Below are 14,320 nucleotides of genomic sequence, written 5' to 3'. Positions count from 1 at the left end.
AAAATATTAAAAGCAGCAAGGGAAAAACAAAAAGTAGCATACAAAGAAATCCCCATAAGGTTATCAGCTGATTTTTCAACGGAAACTCTGAAGGCCAGAAGGGAGTGGCAGGATACACTTAAAGTGATAAAAGGGAAAAACCTACAACCAAGATTATTCTACCCAGCAAGGATCTCATTCAGATTCAGTGGAGAAGTTAAAAGCTTTTCAAACAAGCAAAAGCTAAGAGAATTCAGCACCACCAAACCAGCTTCACAACAAATGCTAAAGAAACTTCTCTAAGCAGGAAACACAAAAGAAAAAAAAGATTCACAAAAACAAACCAAAAACAATTAAGAAAATGGTAATAAGAACATACATATTGAATTTAATAACCTTGAATGTAAATGAATTAAATGCCCAAACCAAAAGACACAGACTGGCTGAATGGATACAAAAACAAGATCCATATATATGCTGTTTACAAGAGACCCACTTCAGACCTAGGGACACATAAGGACTGAAAGTGAAGGGATGGAAAAGATATTCCATGCAAATGGAAATCAAAAGAAAGTTGGAGTAGCAATACTTATATCACATAAAATAGACTTTAAAATAAAGACTGTTACAAGAGATAAGGAGGGACACTACATAGTGATCAAAGGATCAATCCAAGAAGATATAACAATTATATATGTTTATGCACCCAACACAGGAGCACCTCAATACGTATGGCAAATGCTAACAACCATGAAAGGAGAAATTGACAGTAACACAATAATAGTAGGGGACTTTAACACCCCACTTACACCAATGGACAGATCATCCAAACAGAAAATTAATAAGGAAACACAAGCTTTAAATGACACAATAGACCAGGTAGATCTAATTGACATTTATAAAACTTCCACCCAAAAGTAGCAGAATACACTTTCTTCTCAAGTACACGCGGAACATTCTCCAGGATAGATCACATCTTGGGTCACAAATCAAGCCTAAATAAATTTAAGAAAATTGAAATCATATCAAGCATCTTTCCTGACCACAATGCTATGAGATTGGAAATCAATTACAGGAAAAATACGGTAAAAATCACAAATACATGGAGGCTAAACAGTGCACTACTAAATAACCAAGAGATTACTGAAGAAATCAAAGAAGAAATAAAAAATACATTGAAACAAATGACAACAAAAACACGACGACCCAAAACCTATGGGACACAGCAGTTCTAAGATGGAAGTTCATAGCAATTCAATCTCACCTCAAGAAACAAGAAAAATCTCAAATAAATAATCTAACCCTACACTTAAGACAACTAGAGAAAGAAGAACAAAGAAAACCCAAAGTCAGTAGAAGGAAAGAAAGCATAAAGATCAGAGCAGAAATAAATAAAATAGAAATGAAGAAAACAATAGCAAAGATCAATAAAACTAAAAGCTGGTTCTTTGAAAAGATAAACAAAATTGATAAACCCTTAGCCAGACTCATCAAGAAAAAAAAGGAGAGGACACAAATCAATAAAATTAGAAATGAAAAAGGGAAAATCACAACTGACACTGCAGAAATACAAAGGATTATAAGAGATTACTACAAACAACTATATGCCAATAAAATGGACAACCATGAAGAAATGGACAAATTCTTGGAAGGTACAACTTTCCAAGACTGAACCAGGAAGAATTAGAAAATACAAACAGACCTATCACACGTAATGAAATTGAAACTGTAATTAGAAATCTTCCAACAAACAAAACTCCAGGACCAGATGGCTTCACTAGTGAATTCTATCAAACATTTAGAGAAGAGCTAACACTGATCCTTCTCAAACTCTTCCAGAAAATTGCAGAGGGAGAAACACTCCCAAATTCATTCTACAAAGCCACCATCAGCCTGATAACAAAAACAGAAAACGATATCACAAAAAAAGAAAATTATAGGCCAATATCACTGACGAACATAGATACAAAAATCCTGAAGAAAATGGTAGCAAACAGAATCCAACAGCACATTAAAAGGATCATACACCATGATCAAGTGGGATTTATCCCAGGGATGCAAGGGTTCTTCAATATACACAAATCAATCAATGTGATACATCACATTAACAAATTAAGGAATAAAAACCATATGATACTCTCAGTAGATGCAGAAAAAGCTTTTGACAAAATTCAACACTGATTTATGATAAAAACTCTCCAGAAAATGGGCATAGAGGGAACCTACCTCAACATAATAAAGGCCATATATGACAAACCCACAGCAAGCATCATACTCAATGGTGAAAACCTGAAAGCATTTCCACAAATATCAGGAACAAAACAAGGATATCCACTCTCACCACTCTTATTCAACATACTTTTGGAAGTCCTAGCCACAGCAATCAGAGAAGAAAAAGAAATTAAAGGAATAAATATTGGAAAAGAAGAAGTAAAACTGTCACCTTCTGCCAACGACATGATAATATACATAGAAAATCCTAAAGATGCCACCAGAAAACTACTAGAACTAATCATTGAATTTGGTAAGGTTGCAGGATACAAAATTAATGCACAGAAATCTCTGGCATTCATATACACCAACAACGAAAAATCAGAAAGAGAAATTAAGGAAATACTCTCGTTAACTATTGCAACAAAAAGAATAAAATACCTAGGAATAAACCTGCCTAAGGAGGTGAAAGACCTGTACTCAGAAAACTATAAAATACTGACGAAAGCAATCAATGATGACATAAACAGATAGAGAAATATATCATGTTCTTGGATTGAAAGAATCAATATTGTAAAAATGACTATATTACCCAAAGCAATCTACAGATTCAATGCAATCCCTATCAAACTACCAATGGCATTCTTCATAGAATTAGAACAAAAAATTTTACAATTCGTATGGAAACACAAAAGACCCCGAAGAGCCAAAGCAATCTTCAAAAAGAAAAACAGAGTTGGAGGAATCAGGCTCCCTGACTTCAAACTATACCACAAAGCTACAGTAATCAAGACAGTATGGTACTGAAACAAAACCAAAAATATAGATCAATGGTACAAGACAGAATGCCCAGAGATAAACCCACATACATATGGGCACTTAATTTATGACAAAGGAGGCAAGAACATACAATGGAGAAAAGACAGCCTCTTCAACAAGTGGTGCTGGGAAAACTGGACCGCTACATGTAACAGAATGAAATTAGGACACTACCTAACACCATACACAAAAATAAACTCCAAATCATTAAAGACTTAAATGTAAGACCAGACACTATTAAACTCTTAGAGGAAAACATAGGACAAACACTCTTTGACATAAACCACAGCAAGATCTTTTTTGACCCACCTCCTAGAGTAATGGAAATAGAAATAAAACTAAACAAATGGGACCTAATGAAACTTAAAAGCTTTTGCACAACAAAGGAAACCATAAATAAGACAAAAAGACAACCCTCAGAATGGGAAAAATATTTGCAAATGAAACAACAGACAAAGGATTAATCTCCAAAATATACAAACAGCTCATGGAGCTCAATATCAAAAAACAAACAATCCAGTTAAAAAATGGGTGGAAGCACACATATGGACACCTTATCTTTGATAAAGGTGGCAGGAATGTACAGTGGAGAAAGAACAGCCTCTTCAATAAGTGGTGCAGGGAAAACTGGACAGGTACATGTAAAAGTATGAGATTAGATCACTCCCTAACGCCATACACAAAAATAAGCTCAAAATGGATTAAAGACCTAAATGTAAGGCCAGAAACTATCAAACTCTTAGAGGAAAACACAGGCAGAACACTCTATGACATAAATCACAGCAAGATCCTTTCTGACCCACCTCCTAGAGAAATGGAAATAAAAACAAAAATAAACAAATGGGACCTAATGAAACTTCAAAGCTTTTGCACAGCAAAGGAAACCATAAACAACACCAAAAGACAACCCTCAGAATGGGAGAAAATATTTGCAAATGAACCAGCTGACAAAGGATTAATCTCCAAAATTTACAAGCAGCTCATGCAGCTCAATAACAAAAAACAAACAACCCAATCCCAAAATGGGCAGAAGACCTAAATAGACATTTCTCCAAAGAAGATATACAGACTGCCAACAAACACATGAAAGAATGCTCAACATCATTAATCATTAGAGAAATGCAAATCAAAACTACAATGAGATATCATCTCACACCAGTCAGAATGGCCATCATCAAAAAATCTAGAAACAATAAATGCTGGAGAGGGTGTGGAGAAAAGGGAACACTCTTGCACTGCTGGTGGCAATGTGAATTGGTTCAGCCACTATGGAGAACAGTATGGAGGTTCCTTAAAAAACTACAAATAGAACTACCATATGACCCAGCAATCCCACTACTGGGCATATACCCTGAGAAAACCAAAATTCAAAAAGAGTCATGTACCAAAATGTTCATTGCAGCTCTATTTACAATAGCCCAGAGATGGAAACAACCTAAGTGCCCATCATCGGATGAATGGATAAAAAGACGTGGCACATATATACAATGGAATATTACTCAGCCATAAAAAGAAACGAAATTGAGCTATTTGTAATGAGGTGGATAGACCTAGAGTCTGTCACACAGAGTGAAGTAAGTCAGAAAGAAAAAGACAAATACCGTATGCTAACACATATATATGGAATTTAAGAAAAAAAAATGTCATGAAGAACCTAGGAGTAAGACAGGAATAAAGACACAGACCTACTGGAGAACGGACTTGAGGATATGGGGAGGGGGAAGGGTGAGCTGTGACAGGGCGAGAGAGAGGCATGGACATATATACACTAACAAACGTAAGGTAGATAGCTAGTGGGAAGCAGCCGCATGGCACAGGGATATTGGCTCGGTGCTTTGTGACCGCCTGGAGGGGTGGGATAGGGAGAGTGGGAGGGAGGGAGACTCAAGAGGGAAGAGATATGGGAACATATGTATATGTATAACTGATTCACTTTGTTATAAAGCAGAAACTAACACACCATTGTAAAGCAATTATACCGCAATAAAGATGTTAAAAAAAAAAAAAAGGGTGGAAGACCTAAATAGACATTTCACCAAGGAAGACATACAGATGGTCAAGAGGCACATGAAAAGATGCTCAATATCACTAATCATTAGAGAAATGCAAATCAAAACTACAATGAGGTATCACCTCAGGCCCAACAGAATGGCTATCATCAAAAAATCTACAAACAATAGCTGGAGAGGGTGTGGAGAAAAGGGAACCCTCTTGCACTGCTGGTGGGAATGTAAATTGATACAGCTACTATGGAGAACAGTATGGAGGTTCCTTAAAAAACTAAAAATAGAACTACCATAGTTCACTCCTGGGCATATACCCTGAGAAAACCATAATTCAAAAAGTGACATGTACCACAATGTTCACTGCAGCACTATTTACAATAGCCAGGACATGGAACCAACCTAAATGTCCATCAACAGATGAATGGATAAAGATGTGGCACATATATACAATGGAATATTACTCAGCCATAAAGAGAAACGAAATTGAGTTATTTGTAGTGAGTTGAATGGACCTAGAGTCTGTCATACAGAATGAAGTAAGTCAAAAAGAGAAAAATACTGTATGCTAACACATATATATATGGAATCTAAAAAAAAAAAAAAAAAACGGTACTGATGAACCTAGTTGTAGGGCAGGAATAAAGAGGTAAACATAGAAAATGAACTTGAGGACATGGGGTGGGAGGGTGAAGCTGGGGCAAAGTGAGAGTAGCATCAACATATATACACTACAGAATGAGAAGCAGCAGCATAGCACAGGGAAATCGGCTTGGTGCTTTGCGATGACTTAGAGGGGTGGGATAGGGAGGATGGGAGGGAGGCTCAAGAGGGAGGGGATATGGGGACATGTGTATGCATATGGCTGATTTGCTTTGCTGTGCAACAGAAACTAACACAGTATTGTGAAGCAATTATACTCCAATAAAGATCTATTTTTTAAAAAAACATGCAAAGAAGGGAATTAGTGTGCTGTCTGGGGTGATTAATCCTCACTATCAAGAGGAAATTGGACAGCAACTCTACTATTAATACAATGGAGGTAAGGAATGCATTGTCTGGAATACAAGAGATCCCTTAGGGCATCTCTTAGTATTACTATGCTCTGTGATTAAAATCAATGGAAATCTACAACAATCCAATCCAGGTAGGACTAGTAATGGCCCAGATTGTTCAGGAATGAAGGTTTGGGTCACCCCACCAAGCAAAGAACTACAACCAGCTGAGGTACTTGCTGAAGGCAAAGGAAATACGAAATAGTAGTGGGAAAAGGCTGTTATAAATACCAACTATAACAAGACCATTTACAGACTTATAAGTATTTCCTCCTTTTTTTGTTGTGAATGTGTAATATATTTGCTTAGTATATATAACAAAAATATTTGCTTAGACTATATATTAATATATATAACAAATATAACAAATATTGTTTTCTTTCCTCTGTTATTCCCTTGTCACATAACATAGGATGTAACAGATAGTTATTAAGTATTGTTAATTTTACATCTCAGCATTTAAGTTACAGGATATCAGCAAATCCACAATCCTACCACTCAGTCCTCTTAATGCTTTACTTTCTACCTTATTTTTGTCTTCCAACGTGGCACCATTCCCAGTAAAGGCAAACTTTTCTCTGTAGTTTTACTTCCATCTATTGGAAAAGGAAAAGTTCCAAAGCTATTCCTGTGTTCTAGCATGACTGTCTTAGATCCATCAATTACTTCATATCTCTTTTATCTTCAATCTCTTCCTGCAAACTAACTCGGTCTCAAGTTTCCTCTACCCAGCTCCTACCTTGTCTAGACAGCCATTCTTTTCACGATTATCCTTACTGATGTGTTAAATATATTGGTGTAATCATTTTGTAAATTGGTAAAAACCAAAACACTATAAAGCAAGGTAAACAACTTACAATTTTGTTCCTTTTTCTACTGGACATTTCAACTAAACCGTTTTAAAGTTTCGTCTGTATTACAGGCCGTTAACGTCTAATTTCACAATCATATTAGTCAAGTCTTAACGGAGCTATAATTAGGCAATATTTTCCAATTTAAAGGTCTCCAATTAAAGCCTAAATTCTTATGGTGAATCCTTGGAATTTAACTTGAAAGAGTACAAGCGTGATGACTCCATCTATTCTTCTTTATTGTAAACCATCTTCAGTGTCAGCCTACACGTAAATACTGTGAAAATTTCACCTTTTTTATTTTCAAAGTACTCTTTCATTCTTTCTCACCTGTCATTTTCCTTACTCTCCCCCCATTTTTCGGACAACATAAATTTTCGACATGCCACAAAAGCTCATGAAAAAGATATTTGCTAAAGATAACGGATCGTCTCTAAACGCATACGGCCACCAGTACAGCCCTTACTTTAATAACCACACGCAAGAGAAAGGCAATCTCATTTAGGAACCCTAGCTCATTTCTTGATGAATGAGCCACGACCTCAAACGATTTCCCTTCAATCCGGATTTTGAGTTCTTTTCCTTACTTTCTCCCCAAATGCTCTTCTACTCGTGTTTCCAAAACTTTCCCATTCACAAGATTTTACCTAAATAAAACTTTCTCGGCCTTTCACAAGTAACCTGACTCGGACAGAACGGATAGAGATAGGAAGGTGGAACTCGTAGAGTCGTAGTCACCTCCAACGCGTCCGCTCCCGGCCGCTTCTCCCGGGAAGCCTCCTGTGACTTACACACGATCCCCAGTGACACTACAGTAGCCCCCCCACTCAGCCAGAGGCAGCCGCGCCAGCGCAGCAGCTGAGCTGCGGGTCAGCGAGGGGGTACCAGCGCGGCCCATGAGGTAGGAGGCGATTGTGGGCGGAGGACGGTGAGAGGGGAGGGAGGAAAGGAGTGGGGCGGGGCGGAGGGGCGGAGGGGCGGGCCTTTCCGGAGGTTCCAACGTCCTCCACTTCCTGTTTGCCGGACCTTCTGAATCCGGGTCAAGGGTGTCCACCCCCTCTTCTCCCCGGCTGATCCGGCACCGTCCGTGACAGCGGCTCCTGACTCAACCCGGGGCGGTTTTCATCCCACGACCTGCCGGAGCCCGGACGCCCACAACTGCCGCAGAACGCGGAGGCGTGCTTCCTCATCCACTGGCTCGCAGCCCCGGCCCCTGAGCACCCGTAGCCGCCAGGGGACCCCGCTGGCCCCCTCAGAGCTGATGCTGAGGCCCCGCGGGCCCGGGGCGGCGGCGGAGTGCGGGCCTCTGGCTTCTTAGGCCCATCGCGGGCGGTGCCGGTTCTTACGCGCCCCAGGCTTGCCAACTCCCGCCCGGGCTTGGATGGGCCCCCCTGCCCGATAAATGTGGCTACTGAGGCAGCGGTGGCGGTGGTCGGTCCCGCTGCTGCTGCTGCGCTCCAAGTTCACCTCCGCCCCGGGGCTCTCCTGGCCCACCCTGGGGCCGTGGCCGCCCGCTCCTTCCTCACTGGGCCGGGCCTTGAAGCGTGGCGACAATGGACAAGATCCTGGAGGGCCTGGTGAGTTCTTCGCACCCGCTGCCCCTCAAGCGGGTGATCGTGCGGAAGGTGGTGGAGTCGGCGGAGCATTGGCTGGACGAGGCGCAATGCGAGGCCATGTTTGACCTGACGACGCGGCTCATCCTGGAGGGCCAGGACCCCTTTCAGCGGCAGGTGGGCCATCAAGTGCTGGAGGCCTACGCGCGCTACCACCGGCCAGAGTTCGAGTCCTTCTTCAATAAGACGTTCGTGCTGGGCCTCCTCCAACAGGGCTACCACTCTCTGGACAGGAAGGACGTAGCCATCCTGGACTACATTCACAACGGCTTGAAGCTGATCATGAGCTGCCCGTCGGTGCTGGACCTCTTCAGCCTGCTGCAGGTGGAGGTGCTGCGGATGGTGTGTGAGAGGCCGGAGCCGCAGCTTTGCGCCCGACTGAGCGACCTCCTGACCGACTTCGTGCAGTGCATCCCCAAGGGGAAATTGTCCATCACCTTCTGCCAACAGCTGGTTCGAACGATAGGCCACTTCCAGTGCGTGTCCACCCAGGAGAAAGAGCTGCGGGAATATGTCTCACAGGTGACAAAAGTGAGTAACTTGCTCCAGAACATCTGGAAGGCCGAGCCCTCCACCTTGCTGCCTTCCCTGCAAGAAGTTTTTGCAAGCATTTCTTCCACAGGTAAGGGTCATTACATTCCGAGAAAATCTCTCTTGGAAATTTAGTGTGTGTCTCTTACGTACACACCGTGTTTGTTTCCCTGCTCTGAAAACATGTTAATGGGAGAGGACATCTTAACACCTTCATCCAAATTCTTATCCACTGCCCTATTCAGGCTGTCACTTTGGACATTAAAAAACGGGCAGTGTTTCCAGTTTAGAGGCTGAGAACGTCGAGGTCTAAGACCTTTGGCAGCAAACAAGTTGCTTAACTACCCAGCTTCTGCTCAAGTTATGGAATGCTTTGAAGATGACAGCTACTATGTAAAAGCTTCTATTCATTAGTGACTAATGGCCGCATAATAATGTTTACTGTATCATTATTGTACTGTGATTCTGTCATCTTGCCGTCATGAGTTTTTCCTTAGTTTCTGAATTTTTCCATTTTTTAATTCATGGACTGTGTGCCATTTATTATTAGATTATCCTAGTTAACTGTGTCGTTGTTGAATATTGACATTTTATGTTTGCAGTAGTTTGTGAGAGTAGATACAGGTGGACGAGTGAAGGGAAAGAGTATGAAGACTTAAATAGGTGTTTTTGCGCTCCAGGTGTCAATAGCCCACGGATCGTGTCCTTAGAAATCCGGGAGGGATCAGGTGATACTTAGCAGGAAAATGCTTTCTCACTCGGGAATTTTACCTGTATGTTTGCATTCCTTGTTCGGACATGGAGCTTCCAGCTCTGTAAGTTGTGAAACAATAGATCCAAAACTGTGTTCACTCCCTCTCTGCTTGGTACAATCGTTCTCTGGCTGTTCGAAATTGATCTTGTGAAGGAGGTATCCTCCTTTTATGTTGAGAATAAGAAATAAGAGTAGAGTTTTAACAGGCTCCATGCTTTCCTGATGAATTAAGTACATTTATGAAAGAATTACCAACTATATATTTGCATTATCTGAGTTTTGGTTTATTTTTTAATTGTAATTTTTCATGTATTGCCTGTGTTGCTATAACAGTTCGATTTCCCCAGAACTTTTTCAACTGTAGTAGTAAAGCTGCTCATCTTGGATTTGCTTAATTTTCATGTAGTTTAAGCAAAGTCCCCCCCAAATTTATCTTAGTTTCTACTTCTTTAAGTGATTTTAAAAATTTTCCTTAGAACAATGTGATGACTACTATAATTAATAGGGGTAAGTTACTTTGGAGGATCTAAAATGGGAATTATGATACCTTGCATGTCTTTTCTGACTACTGCTTTACAAATGAATATTTTAACAAGACAATAACAATATTAAAGAATGCAAGAAAATAAAGTAATTACGGACTAAATATGGCCATAGTGAAGAATAGTTTTTATGTTGCAGTACTGTCGAACTACTACTCTTAATCTCTCGTTTCTGCAGTTTAACATTCCTTGTATGTTAGAGTCTACCCATGAGATGGAGTGTAACAACTGCTTGGTGGAGGGGTGGTAAATTGTTGTTCTCTCTGAATACTTCCCTTGAACCTTCTTGCCATGTTCCTTTTTCTTTTCAATTAAAAAATAGATGCATCGTTTGAACCTTCTGTGGCATTGGCAAGCCTTGTGCAGCACATTCCTCTTCAGATGATAACAGTTCTCATCAGGAGCCTTACTACAGATCCAAATGTAAAAGATGCAAGTATGACCCAAGCTCTTTGCAGGTACTTCTTCATAACACCATAGATAGTAATTGTAGATTTGGGAGGAGGAGATATTTTCCTGTATTTTGTGGGTAATGAAAAACTTAGGAAAATGTTTAAAACTGATATTGTGGAATCAAATATATAAAGACTCCAAATTAATTGAAATGAATTGTTTACCTTACTATAGGCTTGACAGGCATCCAGTAACTCACATATCTGTTTTCTATTCAGCTTTTTTAAATTCCAAAAATATAGCACACATATACACTTACTGTTCAGCCAGGAGTTGGTTGGATTATCAATACATTTTACTAATTTCTTTGCTCAGTATTGTTGCCTGCAACCTATTTCCTCCCTCTGGGATCTTTTTTTTTCTGGCTAAGTATATACTTTTACTTAGTACATACTTTTACTTTCTCTTTCAACCAGGACCTCTGGGTAATACTTTCTTAGCCTTTGTTTGAAATGGGGTTTTTTTCTTGCTTATTCCCAAGTAGATGATTTGGCAAGATACAGAATTCTAATTTGATAGTTATTTTCTCTTAGCATTTTGAAAATAATACTAATAATACATTGTCTTCTGGCATCTATTGTTGCTGATGTGGAGTCTGCAGTCAATTTGATTATCGTTCCTTTGTGAGTAGTTAGGGTCTTCTGGTAATGTTTATGCTTTTCTCTTTATCCTTGATGTTTTGCAGTTTTATTCTTATATTTCTAGGTGTAAACTTAATGTTATTTTTGCTTCTCAGAACTCTTGTGCTTTTATTAATTCAATCAGTCATTCTTTCAACTATTAAAATCACATTTATTGGGCACTTACTATGAGTGCCAAGCAGTGTTTAAAAACCTCATTGAACAAATGGGTAGAAATATCCTAATGGGCTTCTAGCTGGAGAGGCAGGCAGGCAATATCAGTAACATATTTGAAGAGATACATCCTGATCTCAGAGATGCTAAAATGTGGAAAGGTACAGTCATTGGTGTTCTAGTTTAGATTACAGGACTTTTCTTGCCGTAGTGGTACATAAACTAAGTTTTACATCCTAAAACTGATTTTGTTTTAGATTTCATTAAGTATGGTAAGTAAAATAATTTTGTATGTTGGATAGTGATGAGCGTTTTTGGAAAAAAGTAGATAGGAAAGCAAGAAAGCATGGGGAATGGTTTGCAATTTTAAATATGATAGATGAGGAAGGCCTCACTGAGAAGGTGACCATGAAATAAAGATATGAAGGAAATGAGGGTGCAGACCTTGTGGTGATCTAAGGGGAAGAGCATCAATACTGTCTTATAATTTACTAGTTTTTCCTTCAAAGGTACCCATTTATAGAGATTATTCCAGTTGTTGAGTGTCTTTATTTCAATGACTATATTTTTCTAATTGAGCTTTTCCTGTCTTCCTGTTCTTGTTTCATATCTGTCTGGTTTTGTTTTATAATTTTTTTCTATTTATTTCCTGTGTGCACATGTATGTGTGTATGCATAGCACATTTAAATAAAATGTAAGGATTTATTTATTTATTTTTGGCTGTGTCAGGTCTTAGTTGTGGTGCGTGGGCTTCTCTCTAGTTGTGGTACGTGGGCTTCTCTCTAGTTGTGGTGTGTGGGGTTCCTCTTCTCTAGTTGTGGCACGTGGGCTCTGTAGTTGTGTCACATGGGCTCTCTAGTTGTGGCACATGGGCTCTCTAGTTGAGGCGCATGAGCTCAGTAGTTGTGATGTGTGGGCTTAGTTTCCCTGCAGCATGTGGGATCTTAGTTCAAGAAGAAGACAGGAACCTGCGCCCCTGCATTGTAAGGCAGGTTCTTTACCACTGGACCACCAGGGAAGTTCCCTAAAATGTAAGGATTTAGAACAGTGGTTTCTGTGCACCTGTTGTAAATTACAGTCATAAAGTAACCTGTAAACTTAAGTATTTATTTTGGGTTCTCAGAAAGCTACATGTGTACAATTCTCGCCCTCTAGCATTTAGTCTTTTTTTTCTCTCTCTTTTTTTCTTATAGTTGATTTATAATGTTCTATATGGCACTCTTAGTCTTAATTTTTTAACCTCTTCAAAACAACCATAGTGTCCAATTTACAAATTTATTTTTAAGATATATTTGTAAATTAATTTTTACCTATGTTTCTATGGAAAGTTGTGATCCAGTTTCCATTGCATTTCCAATTTATCTGACATGATCCTATTTAACTTATAATATACCTGGAGTAATTATTCTTGTATTGCAAATGTAATTGAAAAGAATAGTAATGTTTACTTTTATCACACTCCCACCTTCTACTCCCCCATACTCTATGCTTCCCCACACATAGCACTTGTCATGCTTTACTGTCATTTTCTGTAATCCAAAGAAATGCAAATGCAGGTATTGTACAAGAACCAGATAGTAACATTAAAGTATGAAATAGGCCGGGGTAACTGAAGTAATAGGGAATGGGGTATGCAAGCATTTTCTGAAAGAGAAAGCTGATCCTCAACTCCAGTTGTCTTGTTATCACAGGGAAATTTGAGTTCAGTGTTGCTAATCTGATTTTTCAAAAGGAGACTGAAATCCAGTTTTTATGTGGAGTTTTCTAATATTTAAAACATTGGAACAAATAAAACTGAAGGCTGGATCTAGCCCTTAAGCTGCTACCTACAATAAAGTGAAAATTGGCTTTATTCTCTACAAATTAAGATTAAATCTATTTTGTGGCCTTTCATAATATTGCCAATTTTAAGATTTTCAAGTTGCATGTACTTTTTTTGGCTATAGAGAGAAATGGTTTCATTTGTTCAACAAATTTGAGCTCCATTTTAATGCAGATCAAAGATTAAAGATTAAAAAACAAAACAACAAGATCGCTGTTCTTAAGCCCACAATCTAACAGAGGAAACAAGATTTATTACAACTACAGCTAACGGTTCTTTAAATAGTAAGAAATTAAATCAGCCTATCGGAGTTAAGTGTCCTTAAAATTCAAAGTGTAACCAATACATGGTGGATAAGATTACTGTAGTTAACCATAAAAATAACTGATTCTATAGTGCCTTTGTCTGAGAGGATTTGAGCATACGTAAGTCCAATCAAATTGAAGCAAGACTAGAATATAATTAAAGTGTAGCCAAAGGTGTTGCATTATACGCCAGCAGAGCTTAGTTCAGATACCAGTACTAGTACTTATTGTGTGACTGTTGAGAATTTCCTAACTTTCCTTATCAGTTTGAGGGCAGAAACCATATTTTACTATTATATTCTTAGCACTTAACACAGTGCCTATTATATAATAGATACTCAAATATTTTTTGAATGAGTGGCTTCTAATTTGTGTTACTTCTGACTTGAAGTATCTTTAGGGTGGTTAGGAGATTGGGTACACATGGGATAAGATAAAGACTAGAGGCTTATGAGATGGGAAGCTAGAAATGGAGAGGATGGAGGAAAAGGCTGATTGGGTGATTAGAGATAATGAAAAGCCATGGCCAAGTGGAATTTTCTACTCTGCCCCCTCACTCTTTACTAGTACCCCCCTTAGACCTGAGC

General features: G+C 39.0%; 1 protein-coding gene and 1 long non-coding RNA gene across 3 annotated transcripts in view; one reads left to right on the top strand and one right to left on the bottom strand.

The window, feature by feature from the left end:
- Nucleotides 1-7,827, bottom strand: part of LOC137223260 (uncharacterized) — a 55,108-nt gene extending 47,281 nt beyond the window's left edge. Inside the window, exon 1 of one of the 2 annotated variants that reach the window (XR_010942768.1) lies at nucleotides 7,566-7,827. This is a non-coding gene — a long non-coding RNA (uncharacterized lncRNA). The remainder of the gene's footprint in view (nucleotides 1-7,565) is intronic. The other variant, XR_010942769.1, reaches the window with a different exon arrangement.
- Nucleotides 7,828-7,950: 123 nt separating this feature from the next.
- Nucleotides 7,951-14,320, top strand: part of USP38 (ubiquitin specific peptidase 38) — a 33,842-nt gene continuing 27,472 nt past the window's right edge. The window contains exons 1-2 of the mRNA XM_067736776.1: nucleotides 7,951-9,153; nucleotides 10,681-10,816. Coding sequence (XP_067592877.1) covers nucleotides 8,472-9,153; nucleotides 10,681-10,816 — 818 coding nt within the window. The 5' untranslated portion in view covers nucleotides 7,951-8,471. The remainder of the gene's footprint in view (nucleotides 9,154-10,680; nucleotides 10,817-14,320) is intronic.

This window comes from Pseudorca crassidens, chromosome 4 (assembly GCF_039906515.1).
Source record: "Pseudorca crassidens isolate mPseCra1 chromosome 4, mPseCra1.hap1, whole genome shotgun sequence".
Classification (NCBI taxonomy): Eukaryota; Metazoa; Chordata; class Mammalia; order Artiodactyla; family Delphinidae; genus Pseudorca; species Pseudorca crassidens.
The sequence above is the reverse complement of the archived record's forward strand: the minus strand, read 5'-3'. Positions and strand labels throughout refer to the sequence as shown.